This window comes from Harpia harpyja, chromosome 11 (assembly GCF_026419915.1).
Source record: "Harpia harpyja isolate bHarHar1 chromosome 11, bHarHar1 primary haplotype, whole genome shotgun sequence".
In the NCBI taxonomy this organism is placed as follows: Eukaryota; Metazoa; Chordata; class Aves; order Accipitriformes; family Accipitridae; genus Harpia; species Harpia harpyja.
In genome coordinates this window covers 6,152,735-6,172,315 of record NC_068950.1, presented here as the reverse complement: position 1 = coordinate 6,172,315, position 19,581 = coordinate 6,152,735, and the positions used below count along the sequence as shown (strand labels likewise).

General features: G+C 54.7%; 3 protein-coding genes across 7 annotated transcripts; 2 read left to right on the top strand and 1 right to left on the bottom strand.

The window, feature by feature from the left end:
- Positions 1-194: 194 nt before the first annotated feature.
- Positions 195-4,128, top strand: NDUFA11 (NADH:ubiquinone oxidoreductase subunit A11). The gene is made up of 4 exons (XM_052802705.1): positions 195-330; positions 489-581; positions 2,949-3,071; positions 3,935-4,128. Exons 1-4 carry the CDS (start codon positions 249-251, stop codon positions 4,045-4,047), a joined length of 411 nt encoding a protein of 136 aa, XP_052658665.1. The 5' UTR covers positions 195-248; the 3' UTR covers positions 4,048-4,128.
- Positions 4,129-5,301: 1,173 nt separating this feature from the next.
- KLHL33 (kelch like family member 33) lies at positions 5,302-10,373 on the top strand. The gene is made up of 4 exons (XM_052802681.1): positions 5,302-7,132; positions 7,382-8,315; positions 8,739-8,909; positions 9,491-10,373. Exons 1-4 carry the CDS (start codon positions 6,325-6,327, stop codon positions 10,065-10,067), a joined length of 2,490 nt encoding a protein of 829 aa, XP_052658641.1. The 5' UTR covers positions 5,302-6,324; the 3' UTR covers positions 10,068-10,373.
- A 2,297-nt stretch (positions 10,374-12,670) lies between these two features.
- GP1BA (glycoprotein Ib platelet subunit alpha) lies at positions 12,671-19,562 on the bottom strand. 5 transcript variants are annotated; one of them, XM_052802685.1, is made up of 3 exons: positions 19,474-19,562; positions 16,264-17,794; positions 12,671-15,183 (listed from the first exon to the last, which is right to left on the bottom strand). In XM_052802685.1, exon 3 carries the CDS (start codon positions 15,179-15,181, stop codon positions 13,043-13,045), a length of 2,139 nt encoding a protein of 712 aa, XP_052658645.1. In that variant the 5' UTR covers positions 15,182-15,183; positions 16,264-17,794; positions 19,474-19,562; the 3' UTR covers positions 12,671-13,042. The 5 variants fall into 5 exon arrangements, with proteins under 5 accessions (XP_052658645.1, XP_052658643.1, XP_052658647.1 ...); XM_052802683.1 differs by lacking the exon at positions 19,474-19,562 and having other exon boundaries at positions 16,264-16,552; positions 17,244-17,841; XM_052802687.1 differs by lacking the exon at positions 19,474-19,562 and having other exon boundaries at positions 16,264-17,487; positions 17,601-17,841.
- Positions 19,563-19,581: the final 19 nt, after the last annotated feature.

The window sequence follows — 19,581 nt, the reverse complement described above, 5'->3', positions numbered from 1 at the left end:
GCCACGGCGGGCGCCGGGACGAGGTCCGTGGCCGGGGGACGGCGCCGTGCTGCGGTAACACCGGTGTCGGCGGCAGCACCTCCGCTCGCTCAGCCCGCACCGGCGCCGCCTTCCCCGCCGTGGGAGACGCCGCCTCCCGCCCAGCCTTCAGGGCGGCGCGGCGCCGACATGGCGGCCGGGGCGGGGCGGGAGCACGCCGTCCTCTCGCGAGAGCTCGGCGTTGCTTGCGCCTGTGGCCTTGCGGCGCCATGGCGGGCTACTGGGATGGCCCCGAGGGTGAGGAGTGCCCGCGCCGCACCTGGCTCACCACCCGCGTCGGCGCCGCCGCGGGTGAGGATCGGGGCGTCCGCGGCTGAGGGGGTCGGGAGGGCGGCGGCGAAGCGGGGCCCGGGCGGTTACGAGGCGGTACCGGCGGGAGCCCTCTCACCGCCGGCCGCCCCGTCACCGCCGGCCGCGGCTCTGCTGACTGACGCCGTCCTGTGTTGCAGGCTTGGTCGGGACGGCCTACCGCATTATACTGCTGCAGCCCAACTCGGCCCTGGCCGCCTTGCAGATGGCAGCCGCGGACAGCGTCACCATGGGTAAGGGCCCGGGGCCGCCGTCCCCTGCGGCCGGCGGTGGCGGCGCCCCGCGGGCGGGCGCTTCCCCATCGGTCGGTCGGTCGGTCTCCCGGGCCGCCCTGCCTTTGGCTTTGTGCTCGGTGTTGGTTGGTGTTCCTCCTCCGCACGCCTCGGAGGCAGATGGTTGTTTTAAGGACGGAAGGCAAGAGCCGCAGTGGTACAATGACTTGAAAGACATGCAGAGCTTCACAGTTGGCGTTTCCTTTTGCTGTGTTTCCTCTAACCCACTACCTACATGTCAAATCGGAATAGAATAGAATAGAAGTTACTCACACGTGGGTAGTGTTTTCTGCTGGATAAGGTAACACCAGTAATATGGGTGACAGGGAACGAAAGAACTTCTGGGTTAATGCTTGAGATGGAAGAACAGCCATGTCAGCTCAGGCTGAAGATGCATCTGCAGCAGTCTCTGCCTCCCGTGTTCTTTATGTAAAGACATGTTCTTTGTTTGAAGTTTAGGTGACGCGTTTTTTGCAATCTAGAGTAAAAGGTACTTAGTATTTGCAAACCAGCTCGTTTAGGGCCAAAAGTATAGTGGAAGCAAACTCATTTTTTTACTTCATATATTTAGGCATTGCACTTAATAAATCACACTTGAAGAGCAAACACAATGGTTTTGATGGCAAAAGGAAAATAAATGTGTGTGGGGGTTTCCATCATGCTGTGTAGCCAAGAAGAAACCATGTAGTTGTCTTGAATCGTCTTTGTTTTGCAAGAGAAAGTGGACACTGAAGAAATAAGCAGGCAACTGAGGGGGCTATTCCAGATGCAGGTGCAGATCCGCAAGGCTGAAGCTCCCCCAGCCCCTTGGCAAGTGCACAGTTTTCTTCTCACCAAACTCATCTTGTTTTTCAGTCTAATTTAATGGCTTATGTCACCTCTGTCTCTCCCTCTGCACTAGTGCTCTGAACTGGAAGCTGGTTCGGTTCACAAGCAGTTCAGATCTGCATTTTTGAGTTGTTCAACTCTAAAACAGGACCTGGAATCTCCTGTAATGAGTTGAGCCATAGAAGGTCATTGTGATGGACTGGATAATGTAACCAATTATGACTTCAATAAATCCCATAATCCTAAACCAGCATATTGAATCCTCTTACCAATTCTTGAACCTGAGCAAGGGCTTATCCTGTCCACTGTTAAGGGGCCAGACCTCATGGTCTGAAGCAATGTGTTTTGCCTCCAGACTCCTGTAGTCCAAAGCAGAGGAAGCAGGGAAGCTGAAATACAGTCCTTGGTCTGTGGGTTTTGTTTCTTCAGTGCTCTTTTCAGTTGATTTTAGGATCAGCATAATTGCATTTTCTGCTGAAAAGCTGCAGAGGTTTGTAACATGAGCTTGCGGTTTACTGGTTTACCATAGAGGTTGAAAATTTTTATCCTGGACATTTTTGTTGTTCCCAAGAAAGATGAATTGAAATCTGCAGATGCTGCCTGGTAGCCAGTTTCACGTTTCGTGATCAAGAACCTGTATTACAAACAAAAAAAGCTTCTTTGTGTATTTGGTTGACACAGTTGTTTGCCAAAATTTGCAGTTATATCGATGTAGGGTCTGATGGGATGAGGTGTGTAATTCAGTGGACAAGACAATGCTACTTTGCAGTTTCTTAGTTCGATTCAAAATTCTTAATTCAGTTTCAAAATCAGTTTACAAAAAGAATAATTTCAAAACTCAATCCGTTTTTCTACTATCCAAAAATCATTGCAAGTCCCAGGACAAACCAACCTTAAGGAGAGCAGACCTGTCTGAGTTTCTCTACCTGATTCCCCGTGAGGCTGGATTCACAGGGACTTGTGAGCTGAGTTTCAGCACAGAGCCCGAAGAGAGCTCTGCTCTCTCCTACACCCTGGGGGAACGTGCTACAGAGAAACCTGCTTCTCTCTTCTCTTACGATCTGACTGTTCAGGGGCTGCCCCATTGCATCGTCTGGAAGGGCTCTTATTAAGTCTAAGCTAATAACCAAGCTGGATGTGGTGGTGTTTGTCCGTAGCCATTTGAATGCCTTGCGTGCTGGCAGACAGCAGGGTTCCTGGGGATCCAGCTAACGGCTGAGCTGGACCTGCTTGTGCAAGACCTGCATGGCACACAGGTGGCTGCACGGCTGGACCGGAGGAGGTACCAGAAGGAACCGGCTGGGATTTGTATAATGCTGAGTCTCACCATAGTGGCTAGGATATGATGCCCCTGGGTAATCGAAATCAGATCTTGCTTCATTTTCCTCTTTTTTCCCAGAGGAGCTGTTGTACGGTACTGTGCGTCTCAAAAATGTGCTTTGTATGTAATTCTCAGTTCCTTGAAGAGTTTTGGTTTGGTTTTTTACCTCTTGTTTACAGCTACACTAGGAGCTGTGTTTGGCTTAACTACCTGCCTCAGTGCCCAAATCCGAGAGGAACCAGAGGATCCCTTGAACTATTTCATAGGAGGCTGTGCAACAGGAGCTGTCTTAGGTGCAAGAGGTAAATGTAGATAATGCCTGTAACAAAGTGAGCCCTCTCTCTTTCTATTAGGGAAAAATGTAAAATAATCTTGATGTCAGGCTTATTTGGTAAATATTCATCTCTTCCATTTCATGCCAGTTTCGTTGGTGCTCCATTGTACAGGTCTGCTAAAATAAATACTGCTACAGAAGGACACCAGAGATAACATCAAGCTGATTTACAGAATGAAAACAGAGTTGACCCAGTACTGCCAATTATAACTACCAGTCATAAATTGAAATTGCAGGGTATGAAAAACTAATTGTGGAAATCCATATTTTCTTGGCAACAAATGTGATTTATTTTACACACAAAATATAATCTAACATCTGCCTTGTGAATTCTTCATGCACTCTAATGGACAAGCTGTATCTTGCTGCTGTTCCTCCTATGGCATCTTGTCAGGGTAGATTAACTCCTGCAGGTATTTATGCAGCTCTGTTTTCTGTAGGCATTCAGACTCAGTGTTAAAGGTGTGAAGGATTTATTTAAGTTGTAATTGTGGTGAAATAGAATTTATCTTCAGTTTTCCTAGTTGCTGAGCTGATGAGAATTTGAAGCAGTGATTGTTATTTTTGTCACTGAAATAAGCAATTTAAGATTGCCTATGTAAGGAGATGGGGTAGTGGGTTATAGAAATTGGTATTTCAAATTGCAAGCTAAAAGCATGAGAACACTTAATTTAAAAATTAGTCACTTTTCTGATTTCTCTTGGCAAACAATGTCACTGATGGTCAAGGGACTGTGAGTAGCTCATGGAAAAAATTGCAGAGTTTGTCGAGATCTACTGTATAGTTCTTGTGCCCTAATAGATCATTTACGGTTTGATGTGTTTTTTCCAGTTCACAGTTACATGACCGGTACCACTGCATGTTTGGGGTTTGGAATTACCGCTGCTCTAATGAAGATAGGTAACAAGGAGGGCTGGAGGCTGACGGGACCTCCCAAGCTGTAAATGTAGCCTTTCCTCCCTGCGAACTGTCTTTTGAATGCTGTATGTAATAAGACGTTGTGTAATAAAGATACTGTCAAATCAGCAGTTGTCACAAAATTTTGATGTTGTCCAGCTGTTTACAGTGTTCGGGCTGAGACGCAAAAAAGGTGGAGCCGTTGGAGAGGAAGCTTCATCTGCTGCTCCTGCTGAGATTTCTATGCGCAAGTCACTTTGCTTCTATGTCTGTATTGTGCATGCAAGCTTGAGAGGTACAATTACCGTTTTCAGTCTGGTCTTTTGGGAGTTGTTCTTGTAGTTTTGAGTGGGTCCTGCAGGATTTTTTGGCAAGGGTTGGGATTGCACCGCACTGAGACAAGTAAGATCAGTAAGGGTTTGGAGTCAAAACTTCTGAAGAGGCACTTGGCTCTAGGTTGATGTTGAGGAAGTTGGGGTGGGGAAAGTAGGTATAGATTGCCCATAACAAGGTGTTCGGGAGCCCGGGGGCTTTCTCCAATAAGCATTTAAGGAAGTCTAGAGCCCACAACTTCAGGGTTAGAATGGGGGAATAGCTGAGGTTGGAAGGGACCCCTGGAGATCTTCCTGCTCAAAATTGGAGCAGGTTGCTCAGGGCTGTGTCTGGTTGAATTTTCTGTGTGCAAACAGGCACATCCAGCAAAGCCACCAAAAAGGTGTAGAGGGTTGAGGCACAGGATGCACAAGGAGTGGTGAGAACTGCATCATTCAGTCTGGAGAAAAGAAGGTTGAGGACTGATCTAATACCATTTTTTCACAACTTGATGGTTACAGAAAAGGCAGGCTCAGGTGCACAGTAAAGGGTGAGAAATAACAAGCACAAGTTGCAGAAAGGGAAATTCTAAGTAGATGGAAGGAAAAAAATTCTCACAGTTGGGATAGATAAGTGCTGAAAAATGGACTTGGAGAGGCTGTGAAATCATCTTCGGGAGGACGCAATTCAACCAGGCACATGGGAATATGAGGGTACAGGGACAGGACATTTGGGGATGGGGATGGGAGTTAATAGAGACAGGGAAAATTGGCACTAGGGGAAGCAGGGATGTGGGGTAGGGAAACAGGGAGGTGTGAGGGGAGGGGACAGGAGAGAGGGGAACAGCAGACAAGGAGATTGGGGGACTCAAGGACAGCAGAGGGGACAGAGTGACACAGGGGGACACGTGGTCACAGCCATGGCAGGCTGCGCTGCTCCCTGGTATGTGCTCTCTGTGGGCACGTGGGGGTCCTGGGGGGTGCAGCATGGTCCTGGGGGTGCTTGGGGCTGGGCCAAGGTGGACCAAGGGGCTGGTGTCCCCATGTGCTCCCTGGCACCGGGGCTGGGGGAGCCCCGACTCTTCAGTGTGGGGGTCAGTGGGGCTGGGCTCCAGTTCAGGAGCACAACGGGTGGTGGTGGAGGTGTCACCACCCGTGGTGCTGGAGGAGCAGGGGGGTGGTTTCTCCCCCACCCAAGGACTTTTGAGGGGGCCCTGCTTCAGCCTGGGCTCTGGTGGCGAGCAAGGTTTAGGAGGGGGCTGATGGGCCAGAGACCCCTAACAGGGCCTGCCCAGGGTAAAACCTGGGGTTTACAGCCCTGCCTGCACCTTCCTGCTGCGCGAGAGGGGGAAGAAACTCCCGGCAGCTTCCACCCACCCCGCTGCCTGTCCTCAGGGGACCCGAGTGTCCCTGCTGCCCTGTCCTGGGACTCCGGCGCCTCGGACCTCCCTCTGCCTGGGCCTCTCCCAGCTCCTGGCCGAGGCCACGTGCCCTGTCTGGGCTATAATTACCCGGGGAAATTCCTCTGGGGTCACAGGAGCTTCCCGGAGCGGCGGCAGGCGGTAAGGGGGGACGAGTGCATGGCACAGCACAGCACGCGGCAATGCAGGACACGGCATACAGCAAGCACAACGCTGGGCTGCAAAGCGCGCAGCTTGAGCGAGGACACGCAACACCGTGCAAACACAGCAAGCGACACATGAGGTGCCACTCGTGATGGGGTGGGGGGGGGTAACAGCGTGCTGCGCACTGCGGTGTGACGCAGCATGCCACGCGAGGATCAGCACACCCTGACAGTAAGCGGTGCAAGAGGGAGCACGACGTGCAACGTCAGACACAACTCGCAGCGCAATGCATTGCGACATGCAATAGGCAGCGCGACATGCGACAGGCAGCGCACAGCAGACGCTGCCACGCACCAAACGGGTGGCACAGGTGGCTTTGCTGGGGAGCCGTGCCAGGTGCCAGTGGCTCTGCCGCTGTTGGAGCACCAGTAGTTTCGACTATGGGGCAATGGTTAGGGAAGGGCTTGGTGGCTTCTGCTATAGGAGAGAGGGTTTGATCATTGACAGTGGACTGAGCTGTGGGGCAGCAGCGTTGGCTGAGGGTCAGTGGCTTCATCCTGAGGGTTCAGCAATGAGGCAGATGGGAGACTTTGGTGATGGATCCAGTGGCTTTCACTATGGGCAGTGCCAGCAGCAGGACCCCGTGTCCCCAGCCAGGACTCCTGCCATGGGCCAGAGGCTCTGGCTGTGGGGACGGCACCCTGACCCCCCCACTCTGTGTTCCACAGGCAAGATGTGGGTTGCAGAGGGGCCAGCCCCAGCGCAGTGGAGCCTGCGGGACGGGGCCCACGCCAGACACTTCCTGGCCACCGCCGACCACCTCCGCACCGCGGGACTGCTGGTGGACGTGGCCGTGGGCCCGGAGGGCGACGTGGCCCATGCCGTGGTCCTGGCCTCCATCAGCTCCTTCTTCCTCCGCTTCCTGGAGAGCAGGACCAGAGAGCTGCGCCAGGGCCCCCCGCCCAGCGTCCCCCTGCCACCTGGGGCCACGCTGTGGGGTTGGCGGGCCGTGCTTGCCTTCGCCTATGGGGGAACTGTGCCCCACGGCCGGGAGAAGGAGGTGGAGGAGGCTGCCCGGGTCCTCGGGGCCCCCCGGGTGGTGGCTGCCTGTGCCCCGCGGCTGGAGAGTGACCCCCAGGAGGGGGGTCCTGAGCCCCTGGAGGAGCAGTGGGAGACACTAAGAGCCATGGAGCAACTCCATGCCAGCGGCCTGGGCTGCGACCTCCAGCTCTGGGCAGGGGATGAGGTCATCCCAGGTGAGCCGGGGGTGGGGGTCCCCCAGGAGAGGCTGAGGAGGGGGACGGGGGACAGCCGGGTCCCCTGCCAGGCATGCTGGGGGCTGAGGCTCCAGGTGCGGATGAGGAGCTAGAGGTGCCCACGGGACTGGTCTCCTCGGGAGAGCTGGGGCTTTGGTGGGTGGGGGCCAGGACACCTGAGTTCCTGGGGGGCTGCCCAGTGCAAAGGGTCCCCTGCTGCCTCCCACCATTCTTCCTCCTTCCCTCCAGTTCAGCGCCTGGCCCTGAGCTGCTCCTGTGACTTCTTCCGGGCCCTCTTCACTTCCCCCATGCGGGAGGCCACCCATGACCCCGCTACCCCGCTGGCCACGGGGCTGTCCCCAGCCGAGCTTCGCCTCCTCCTCTCCTTCGCCTACACGGGGGCTGTGGCAGGGCCGTGGCCTGCGGTCCTGGAGGCAGCCGAGACCTCCCTGCGCTACCAGGCCTGGGGGCTCCTCACCCTCTGCCTGGATGTTTTCACTCGTGGCCTGACCCCAGAAACTGGCCTGGACGTGCTGGCCTTTGCTGTGGCTTATGGGCTGGCCCAGGTGGGCCGCGTAGCAGAGGACTACATCTTGGCCACCTTCCCCAGTGTGGTGGCCACACCGGCCTTCCTGGATCTTCCTGCGCACCTCCTAATCCGCCTCCTCCGCTCTGACGGTCTCAATGTCCTCCATGAACTGGAGGCCTTGGAAGCAGCATCACGGTGGCTTATGGCCAATGGAAACGGCCAAGAGGATCTAGCCAAGGAAGTCCTGTCATCTGTTCGCTTTGCCCTCATGTCCGGCCGGGAGCTGAAGAAGGTCCCATCGGTGGCTGCAGGGGTAGCTGACCCAAAGGTCCTCCGTGAGCTCATGGTAGCAAGTTTGGCCCCCGTGGCCCAGCTGCCATGCCGGGTGCGTTCCTTGCAAGAGGTGCTCGTGGTTTGTGGTGGAGACAAACTGACGGCCAACCTGGCTGCCCGGAAGCCCAGCAGACACCTCTGGTTTGCTCACCGCTACCTCAGTGCTGTGGGTCTGGTGAAGCAGGTGGAGTGGCGGGCACTGGGACACTTTCCTGATGGCCCACGCTTCCGCCATGCTGTAGCTGTTGTGGGCAACATCCTCTACGTCTTGGGTGGAAAATGCTACTACGGGGTCCGTGACACCCTGGCCAGTGTCTACAGGTGAGAGCTACAGAGGACCTAGAGGTTGCATGTAGCACCAGGACATTGTGGGATCAGAGGAGGTGCTGGTGGAGCCAGAGCTGCCCCATGGACCCAAGGCATTGCAGCATCGCAGTTGGTCAAGTGGCCCCAAGGCATTCTGGGATTGGGTGGGTGTAGGACTGGGGGTGCCCTCCCACTCTGGAATGTGACAGGCTTTTTGGGGGTAGGGCAGGGAGGCTCCTACCTGGAGATGCCTTAGGGCATTATGGGTTTGGTATTGCCCAGAAGGAGGGGATATTCCCATGCAAGGAGACTGTGTGGCTCCAAGGCTTTATGGGATTGGCTGGTTGTAGGTGGGTTGTTGCCCTTAGCAGTGCCCACATCACTTCATGGCGTTGTAGGTAACAAGTAGTCTCTTGCCTCTTTACCTCTCAAACCCAGGTATCAGCCTATGGACGATTCCTGGGAGCGCCTGGCCAGCATGACCTGTGGGCGAAGCTACTTTGCTGCTGTGGCACTAGGGGATTTCATCTATGCCCTGGGGGGCAGCTCGGGGGAGATCTACTGCACAGACACTGTGGAGTGCTATGACCTGGCCAATGACACCTGGAGGTGAGACTGCTCCACATAGACTCCTGCTTTCCCCTGCCCTAGGAGGCCCTTGCATTGGCCAGTGGTGCCCATTGAGTGGTCCTTGGGTCACTGATCCTCCAATGGAGAATGGGCCTACAGTGGCCTTTGGGAGAGGTCTACTAGGTGTTGAGCAACCATGTCCCTTGGGGGTCACTGGGTGTTGGCCAGTGTTGCCTATTGGGTGGTGAATGAGTTTTTGGCGATAGTATTCACTGAGGGTCTGTTGGCCACTTGCCAATGAGACAAATCATTTAAACATTTTCCAGCTGTGTTCATTGGGTGCGCTGTTGGGTGTTGGCCAATACTGTCCATTGAGGGACTCCACTGTGGGTTGACCAATGATGTCTTTTGGGGTCCACAAAGTGTTGAACAGTGATGCCCCTTGGGCATCCATTATGTGTTAGCTGATGCTGCCCACTGAGGCTCATTGGGTGTTGGCCAGCGTTGCCTGCTGAGCGGTCAATGGAGCCATGGCTCACTGGGGAACTCCTGGGCAGGCAGTCACCATAGGGTAGCCCTGCTTAACCTGCCCTTCACCCCCTCCCTCTCTCCTTGCCCAGGAGGTGCCAGCCCCTGCCAATGGCTCTGTGTGGGCACGCGGCGTGTGCCCTGGATGGTACCCTCTACGTGTCGGGGGGGTGTGACGAGGCGTGCCAGTGCCAGGCGTCCTTGCTGCGCTACAGCCCGGGTGCGCCTGCCACGCTCCTGGCCCCCATGAATGGCCAGCGAGCTGGCCACATCATGGAGGAGGCGGGTGGGCAGCTCTATGTGGCCGGGGGGCTGTGCCAGCGGGACGGGCAGACTGGCTACAGGGACCAGCTGGCCTTTGAGGTCTACAGCCCCAAGCTGGACATCTGGGTCCTCCTCAGCCCCCTGCCCCATGCCCATGTAGCTGGGGGCGCAGCTGTGCTGGGGGGGGAACTGCTCATACTGGGAGGGTACAGTCATGAGACCTACAAGGACACCCACTTGATCCATGCCTACCAGCCAGGCACCCGGCGCTGGATCACCCGGGGCACCTTGCCCCATGCCTATACTGACCTCCAAGCCTGTGTCCTCACTGTACCCCCTGCCTTGCGTGGCCCCAGCTGCGTTGAGGACCCCTTGAGATCACCTGAAACCCCCAATAATACCTAGGGGGGCTTAAAAGCTCTGCACCCCATACTGGGATCCCCAGGTAGCACCCATGGGCACCTCTATGGGACAAAATTGCTCCCAGATCCCTCTCCCAAAATGGGTTCCTCCTGTGGTTTCAGGTAACCCCCCACCCCCTGGGGACATGCCGTAGACTGTAGGGACCCCATGAGACACAAAGACTCGCCACAAGGCAATCCCATGCCTCCAGGAATTCTCACTCCCCTGCCCTGAGCTCTCTACTGGGAGCGGGGGATCCCCCAATTTCCTCCCACACTTGGGTTGAATAAAAGTGGCTCCTGAACTGCCCATCTGGGTCTTGTTGTTTCTGCTGGGGAACCCAGACATCCAGATGCTTCTTGCAAGGAGCAGGAGACCAATGGCCTGAGTGTCCTGGATGGGTGGTGGGGACCAGGAGGTGGGTGGAGGGCACTCTGGGTGCCTGTGTTCATTGGGCATGGGGGAGGGTGTGCCTGTGTCTCGGGATTGAGAGGCAACTTGGGGTGCATGGAGGATCCTGAGGAAATAAGAGAGTTCTGGGGGTGCCAGGGTTGGGGCGGGGTAGGTGGCAGGGTAGATAGGGGGCATTGGGGGGTCCTGGGGGCTTTGGGGTTCCTAGTTGGTTCTGGGAGGTCTTGACTTCCTGGAGTGACCTGGAGTGCTTGTTGTGTGGAGAGGTGGGAGAATCCTAGGGAGGAATTGCTAGGAGAGGTGTAGGTAATGGGGATTCTGGGAGATACTGGGGTACCAGTGGTACCTTTGGGGAGGGAATTGGGGATCCTGGGATGTGCAGGGGAGGGTTGCATGTTCTCATGGCTCCCCAAAATAGTATTTTAGATGTGGTCTAATGAGTGCTGAGCCGAGTGAGATAATCACTTCCCTTGGTCTACTGGCTATGCCCCTGTTAACCCAGCTCAGGCTTCTGTTGCACTCTCTTTGCCGCCAAGGTGCACTGCTGGGTCTTGGTCACCTTTCTGTCGACCAAGACACACAGGTCTTTTTCCATAGCTCTACTTTCCAGCCAGGCTGCCCCCCACCAGCACTGTTGTGGTCTTCCTTCCAGGGCACAGGACTTCGCATTTTTCCTTGTTGACTTTCATCAGGTTTCTGTCAACCCATTTTCCAGGGTGAATGGTGCTCCCTGAATGGTAGTCCTGTTGGAAGCATACTAACTGATCCCTCCCAACCTGGTGTCATCTGCCAATGTGATAAAACCACACTCAGTCATTGATAAAGACATGAAGCAGAAGAGTTTCCAGCACAGCCCCATGTCATACTCTACATGCTACCATCAGCCGAGTATGATCCATTAACCACTAGCCACTGGTCCTGACCTTCACACCACTTTTTACCTGTCCAATTCTCCGGCCATTCAGAACTTGATGGCCTAAGTTGGATGCCATGACATTGTGGGAGAAGCGTCGAAAGGAATTCAAATCTTCTGAGGAGGTGAGAGCTGATGCATGCTGCCCCACAAGAATGTGAGAAACAGCACCCTTACAAAACAAGAAAAGGCATCCTTAAACATGCTATACAAGACCAGAAGGGGCTGAAAAATGTCCGAAGATGTAGTAACAGTATCTGACAAAGGAAAAAAAATCAATGTAAAGAAACAGTTCAAACTGAAGTAATAGGGCTCTCTGGGGTCACTGGGGTCTCCCTAAGGCCATCCATGCGTCCCTAGGATGCTCTGAGGGTATCTGAGTTCTCTTGGGCTGTTGCAGTCATCTCTAGAGTTGTTCAGAGGGATTCTGGGTCAAATCTGGGGTCTCTGGGGCTGTTCCTGTTACAATCATAGAATCATAGCATTGTTTAGGTTAGGAAAGACCTTTAAGAACAAGTCCAACTGTTAACTTAGCACTGCCTAGTCCACCACTAAGCCATGTCCCTAAGCACCACATCTACATGTCTTTTAAATACCTCCAGATGCACTAGCACACATGAGCTTGACTAGCAGACACATTTGCATAGAAGGATGCTTGTCTCAGCTGGCCAAGCAGAGGCACACATATCCTTCTGTGGATCAAGTAATTAATCTGGCAGAAGGCCTGCTAACCCACAGTAGCTGGATGATATGTTTGGGACAGTGAGAACTGGAACAGCGTTTGAGACTGCAGAAGTGATTCATATGATCTAGTTGCTGCATTTGTGCACCAGTGCTGGGGCCTGCCATTTGACCCCCGCCAATGACAAGCTCTGTCTCCTTCTCACACATCCCAAAATGTCTGGGTGACTTCTGCACAGGTGGTCACAAAGTTTGGCCAGCCCCTGGATACTTTGTCCTAGTGTGATCCCTTACAAGTCACATCCATCGCCCTCTGAAGCCTCCTGCTCTCCTCCCCCATTTCCAGCCATCCCATGATGGGTCATGCAGAGGCATCGACACCTACCATTTCTTGAACTTATTACATGACAGTGGGACATGCAGTGGGATGTTCCCATGTGATTCAACCCCACAGGGAAAGATCACGCATTTGGGGCAAAAGTCAGGAAGCTGGGTGTAAGTGGACTTCTTTTCCTCTTTATCTTCACTATTCCAAGTACTGAAGACAATTCAGCCATTCACCGTACCCTGCCAATGAAAGGAAACTAGCACCCATTTGAAATTCAGGCAAAGAGAATATTTATTCTGTGATTAACAACCTGGCACTGAGTTGAAAGAATAGCGTAACTTTATGTACATCATTCAAACAGAAGCAGGTGGGACATAGAGTACAAAGTAAGCTCTGATTTCCCACATTCACCCCAAAACCAGGCAGCAGCAGCCCCAAACTGTCACTTGCCTAGTTTAGGACATCTTCTCCCCCTGCCGAGTATGGAAGTAATTATTGCAGATCTAGAAACCTCAGGGGGTGTGAGAGAATACTAGAGGAAGGAGCTGGATGGCTTCCCCCTTGGCAAGCAGATCTTTCCCTTGTAAAACAAGGGTACGTGAAGCAGAGCCATGACCCTCCATCTCTTTGAAAATACAGAAGCATTTACAAGGTGTTGCCAGCGTATTTCACTCTGACATCACCGATGGCCTTGACACCCCTGTCCAGGCTGTAAGCAGAAGGGGACCTCAGGGAGCTGAGGTCTGTGACCTTCAGTTTCCTGGAGAAAGACTTGAATGAAACATTCGGAGGACTATGGTGGACCCACAGCTCCTTTGTGGTGCAGAAGGAGGAACTTGCAGGAGGACTGTGTTGCATTCCCAGGTCTTTAATCGTGCAGTAAGTGACCTCAGGGCACAACTCTACTTCCTTGATGGTACAGAACGTGGGGCGCCGGAGGGGGCTTTTGAGATGCATCACAGGGCTTCCTGTTGACTCCCTCCACCTCATCAGTGGATACTGCACCTCTTGGGTCTGCAGGGACTTGTGCCAGAAGGGCCGTCGCACCAGACACATCCACGCCAGCCAGCCTGCCAGACCCAGCACGGTCAGGACCAGCAGAGCCAAGGAGGCCAGGTAGAGCACCCAGTGCAATAGGCAGCAGTGCCTCAGCACCCACTGCCCCCACTGCGGACCCTCCCCACCTACCCGCGAGCGCAGCACAGGTACGGCCGGTCCTGGGATGGAGCACGGGCAGAGGGGGAGAGGTGCAGGCTGAGTGAAGCGTGTGGTGTCCAGGGGAGCTGGCGGTGTTGGGGCATGAGTGGAAAGCATGGTGGTAGAGACCACCGGCGTGGTTGACGTCAGAGGAGGAGATGAAGATCTGACAGTGGAAGAGGCCTCTAGTGTGGCAGCAGAAGGCACTGCCGTGGAGGTGGTGAAAAACATGCCAGTGGACACTATGGGAGTGGCACAGGTGTTGGTAGTGCTGGCGGTGAGGGTGGTTTGGGGATGGCTGCTGGTGCTGAGAGGTCTGGTGCTCACAGTGGTTGGCAGTGAGGTAGCAGAGACAAGGGTGGTGGTTGTGTGCGGGGTGCTGGCGGGGGCTTCAGTGAGAACGGCAGCAGTGCTGGGGGTCTGTGTGGGTGTGGCGGTGGGACTGGCTGGCGCAGGAATGGTGGTGCTGGGAGCTCTGGTGCTTGCAGGCATCGCAAGTGAAGTGCTTGGGGCAAGGGTGGAGCTAGAAGGGGTGCTGAGGGGAGGCCTTCTGGTAGTGAGGGGAGGCCAGGTAACAGCATGAGGCATGGTAGTGTGTTCTTTGGTGATAGATGGATGTGGGGGGGAGAAGGTGACCATGGTAGCTTTCTCCATTGTTTCTTCCTCATCACCATATTCATCCTCTTCCTCCTCATCCACATCCCCCACGTCGCTGCAGCTGGGCTTGAAGTCGATGACAGGCTTCCACCGATGCTCGGGGGGGCTGTGGCACAGCACCTTCTTGGGGGCAACCTCAACCTTTGTCTTCTCCAGGCCCCGCTCCGGCTGATAGACACTGCCACTGTTCTGCCGGATCCAGGCTTGCAGGTAGCGTAGCTTGCAATCACAGTGCCAGAGGTTCTCAGTGAGGAAGACATACATGAAGAAGTGCCCCTTGGGGAAGAAGCCAGTGGGCAGAGTCTGCAGCCGGTTGCCTGAGAGCCAGAGGGTCTGCAGCTCTTGCAGATCCTGCAGCAGCTCCTTGGGGAGCTCCTCCAGCTGGTTGTCTGAGATGTCCAAGTCCTCGAGGGCCGTCAGCCCCGCAAAGACCTCCTGGGGCAGCGTCCGCAGCTGGTTCCCTCGCAGGTCCAGGTCCTTCAGCTGTGGCACGGCACTGAAAGACCCTGGGGCCAGTGTCACCAGGCTGTTGTGGGCCACAGCCAGGTGGGTGAGTGCAGGCAGGCCCCGCAGGGCAGGCAGGGCCCCCAGCTCATTGTTGGAGAGGATCAGCTCCTTCAGGCTCCACAGCAGGGGCCCGGTGTGCAGAGACACCAGACCGTTGTTGGACAGATCGAGGTCCTGCAGCTTGGTGAGGTGCTGGAAGGCGGTGGTGGAGAGGGACACCAGGTGGTTGGCATTGAGCAGCAGGATGCCCGTGTCCATAGGTAGGCCTGCGGGCACCGTACTGAGACCCTGCCCTGTGCAGTTCACCTCCAGGAGGTCCTTGACGCTGTTCATCTCCGACGGGCAGGGCTGGCTTGGGTCGGTAGTGCCAGCTGGGGGCAGCAGGGCCGGGAGGATGAGCAGGAGTAGGGCAGGGACCTGCATGGCTTGGAGGGGAGAGCCAAGAGGTGTGGGCACAGGCAGGCACATACCTGCATGTCACCTTTCTTCCCACACAAGCACCATTCACAACAGCTGGCATCCCCCGCCAGACCCTCTGGGCCCCCCAGCTCCTCCCTGGGAGGATGGAAGGGAGACATGAGTCCCACACCTACTGCCAGCACCCACCCTGTCATCTCATCCTTGGAGGGCAGCAGGCTCAGCAAGGCGATACCATCTCTGCCCTTTTGCTCACCTCATCCTCCTCCGTGGGAGGGAAAACCTGATTCAAGTGCCTCCTCATGGCCGTGCCTCCTCTGCCGGGGTGGCATTGCTGCCCTCACCACTGCAAAAGCAGTGGCTCTGTGGTGTTCACGTTCCTGCATACCCACATCCATCCCAGCCCAGACAAGCCATGTGCTGGAAAAGGCTCCCTGAATAAGCTCTTACCCAACACCAGCTGAGCCCTCTGCTAGATCTGGGTTCACAAAGCAGGAGCATGAGCCATGTGAAAAGAGCTTCCCATGCACAGAGGTGGCTACCCCGAGTTCCCAGCCCCTGATGGACACTGCTTCCCTGGGACTCACCCGTGGACCGTCCAGCGTTTGCTCTCCTGCCGCTTTGCCTCCCTCCTGCCCGAGGACCAGGCGCTGCTCTGGAGGCAGCGCTAGCAGGGGGGCTGCCCAGACCCTCTATCAGCATGCACAGCTGTGGGAAGGGAGCTGCGGCTTCCTGAGCAGCCAAACCCATCTCCTGTCCTTCAGCACAGCCCTCGTTTTAACTGTGCTGCCACACCACCGTCTCCTTAGAAAAGTCTCAACCAGAGACCAGCTCCAGCTAATTTCTTGTTTCTGCACAGTAAAGCAAGGGAGGGTTGCACCCAGCAGGAGCCCTTGCATGCCCCCTTGCCCCCCAAGCTGCACCTTTTTACATCCTGGGAAAAGGGTCCCTTACACAAATGTCTGCCTTTTCCTCTGCTTCAAGGCAGCTCTTTCTCAGCATGCTCTGGGCTTCAATCCTTGAGGCACCTCAACCTGGGGACCGCAGCCTAGCTGGCATACCAGCGAGAAACAGTTTCTGCACATTACCTCAGCTAGTTGTTTGTGGTGTAGATGAGGGATCCTTTCTTTCTGGCTTGCCAGGAAAAATGGGGATGGCCCTTCTGGAGAGCTGAGAGACGGCTTTAACATTTGTGGGAGAAGCCTCAGCAGGGACCGGGCAAGGAGATTAGAGGCAGAGGAAGTAGCTCGGTTTTGCAATTCCTCCTGCTGTCTGTTCCTGCAGCCAAGCTGTCTCCACTTCCCTGGCCCATAGGTCACTGCAGAGCATCTTGGACTGTAGGGCTGGAGGGTCACCCAAAAGCTGCAAGGGGAGATGCTACAGAAGAGAGGACATACTGGTTTTCTACTGGTTTTCCATTCTGTGGATTGTGGTGGGTCTACTGCAGCCAGCAGCTAAGCACCCACCAGCCACTCACCCACTGCCTCTATAGCAGTATGGGGGAGAGAACTGGAAAACTAAAAGTCAGAAAAAAACCTTTGTGGGTCAACATAAAGACAGTTTAACGAGTGAAGGAAAGAGGGAGAAAAATAGTGATGCAAAAGCGTTCACTCATCACCTTCCACCAGCAGCTCGATGCCCAGCCAGCCCCCTTAGAAAAACTTCCTCCCCCGAGTCCACTTGCTGCAGGGGCATTTTAGTTCACCTTGTAGAAAGAGGGCTGGAGGCAGCAGCAGAAGCAGAACTTAGGGGACAATTTTTTGGCTCTGCATAAGTAATTTCCAACAGAAAGCAGGGGATAGGAAGGGAGAGAGAAAATGTAACCTTGGCCGCCTTATAGGATCGCAGGGATTAAGCCTGTATGTGGTTGCCCCTCCTCCATAGCACTACTCTTACCCTCACCCTGGACATACAGCATCCCCCATGACATCACCAGTCGGTCTTCCATGCCATGGACCCACGTTCCCAACCCACAGCCCTTATCATGGCTTCTGCCTCTCTGTCTCCCTTTTCCAGGTGGATGAATTCACTAGGACACTTTGAACCTTCAAAAGGTCCTTCAGCCCACATGCTTCACTCCCTGAAGGAGAAGGAGCAGAAGACCCAAGCAGTCCACTGCGACATGTCTTGCTGAAGGGGAAGAGGCACGCTGTACCAGCAGAAAGGGGTGCACAGGTCAGGAGTCATCTGCAGGCACACTCTTCTCATGGGTGGTTATGAGTAGTGAGGAGGAGGCCAGGAGAGATCCTGGGGTTCTGACATCCAGGTGAAGAGAGCAAAGGAGCAGGGATGATGTCTCCTTGCTGAACCTGCTTCCCTCAGGTGAAGGCAAGAGGGACATGAGGGTTACATCAGCCATCCTACTAGCGACGATGCTTTTGCCTCACATTTGCAGTCCACTTTTTAATTTCTGCCCTAGGTTCACCTTTTTGTCCAGCCCATCAACTTCTTCTCCTGATCCAGAGGCTGTTCCCATGCATCAGGGGTCGATCTGCCATGAGGTTGTTGCCCCAACCTTGATTTCACCCACAGACAGTTTCGAGTGGGTGTTTGGAGGGAACAAAGTGATCCAGGCTGTTCCCCACTGCCTTTAGCACCTCACCAATACCATATGTAACTCTGGGAAATAGGAAGGAGATCATGAGGTGATGGTGCCCGAGGGTCATAGAAACGATCGATGGGCTGAGGCCAATTGTATGAGGTTCAACAAGGCCAAGTGCCGGGTCCTGCACTTCGGTCACAACAACCCCATGCAGCGCTACAGGCTTGGGGAAGAGTGGCTGGAAAGCTGCCCGGCAGAGAAAGACCTGGGGGTGCTGGTTGACAGCCGGCTGAATATGAGCCAGCAGTGTGCCCGGGTGGCCAAGAAGGCCAATCGCATCCTGGCCTGTATCAGGAACAGTGTGGCCAGCAGGAACAGGGAGGTGGTTGTTCCCCTGTACTGGGCACTGGTGAGGCCGCACCTCGAGTCCTGTGTTCAGTTTTGGGCCCCTCACTACAGGAAAGACATTGAGCTGCTTGAGCGTGTCCAGAGAAGGGCAACCAAGTTGGTGAGGGGCCTGGAGCACAAGTCTTATGAGGAGCGGCTGAGGGATCTGGCGTTGTTCAGTCTAGAAAAGAGGAGGCTGAGGGGAGACCTTGACCTTATCGCTCTCTACAACTACCTGAAAGGGGGTTGTAGTGAGGAGGGTGCTGGTCTCTTCTGTCAGGTGTCTGGAGATAGGACAAGAGGAAATGGCCTCAAGTTGAGGCAAGGGAGATTTAGGTTAGATATTAGGAAAAATTTTTTTACTGAGAGGGTTGTCAAACATTGGAATGGGCTGCCCAGGGAAGTGGTTGAGTCACCATCCCTGGAGGTATTCAAAAAGCGAGTGGACAGGGTACTCCAGGGCATGGTTTAGGGGGCATGGTTAATGGTTGGACTTGATGATCTTGAAGGTCTTTTCCAACCAAAATGATTCTATGATTCTATGATTCTAAACATGCAACTTCATCACCCCCAGCTTGAGGAGCACGGTGCTCCTTCTCCAGTGCAGAAAGCAGGGTCTGTATCTTCACCTTCCCACAGCCTTCTTTAGGGACATGAACCACTCTTCAGAGCCCTGGCAGCAAGGGCCACCCTCATGCTGCCTGTCCCTGTAGACTTATGACACTGTTCACAGGAGGCTTTGGAACTCTCTGTCACTGGGTCCTTCAACAAGCCCCTCAGCTACTGCAGGTCTCACACTGATTTGGCTTCTGCTGCATCGTGTGGGCTTGTGCATGGCAAGGAAAAAAGCTGAGACATGACCACCAGCCTCTGGGAGCATTACTCCTGGGGGCTGGGCAGGCCTGGAGAGAAAGGTGAAAGCCCTCTTCGGGCTCTTCCATGGTGGGAGGATGGAGCTGCCCTGGGCTGAGCATGAACAGACCTACCCTGGCACACACGCAAGTGCATCCTCTCATTTCTGAGAAGCCCATGAATTCAGCAGTAATGGTGAAGCCTTCCCTTGGGAAGGTCCATGCTTGCTGGACATCACTCAAATGGAGGATCTGGTGTGAAAGCATGTCTGGCCTCAGCAGAAGCACATACTTCTATCCTCCCCTTGCAGGTGGCAGTTTCCACTGCAGCAAAATCTGGAATTGCCTGGAAACATGCCGCGATATGAGATGCCCTTCTTCATACGAATTTTTGGTTTCTCCAGTTTCATTTCAGCCCTCATGGGACATTCTGGGCCTGCTCCAGGCTCCTCAGCACTGTAAGCAAAAGCAGCTTTTCCTCCCCCAGAATGACCGACTAAAGATGGGCTCCATCTCACAATGTTAGATGCCTCCAGGTCACAGGTGAGCTTGTCACCTGGGCTTGTGCTGCAGGCAGGCACAGGGACAAGCACAGCCATGGACCAATCCCACTGACATGCCTTCAG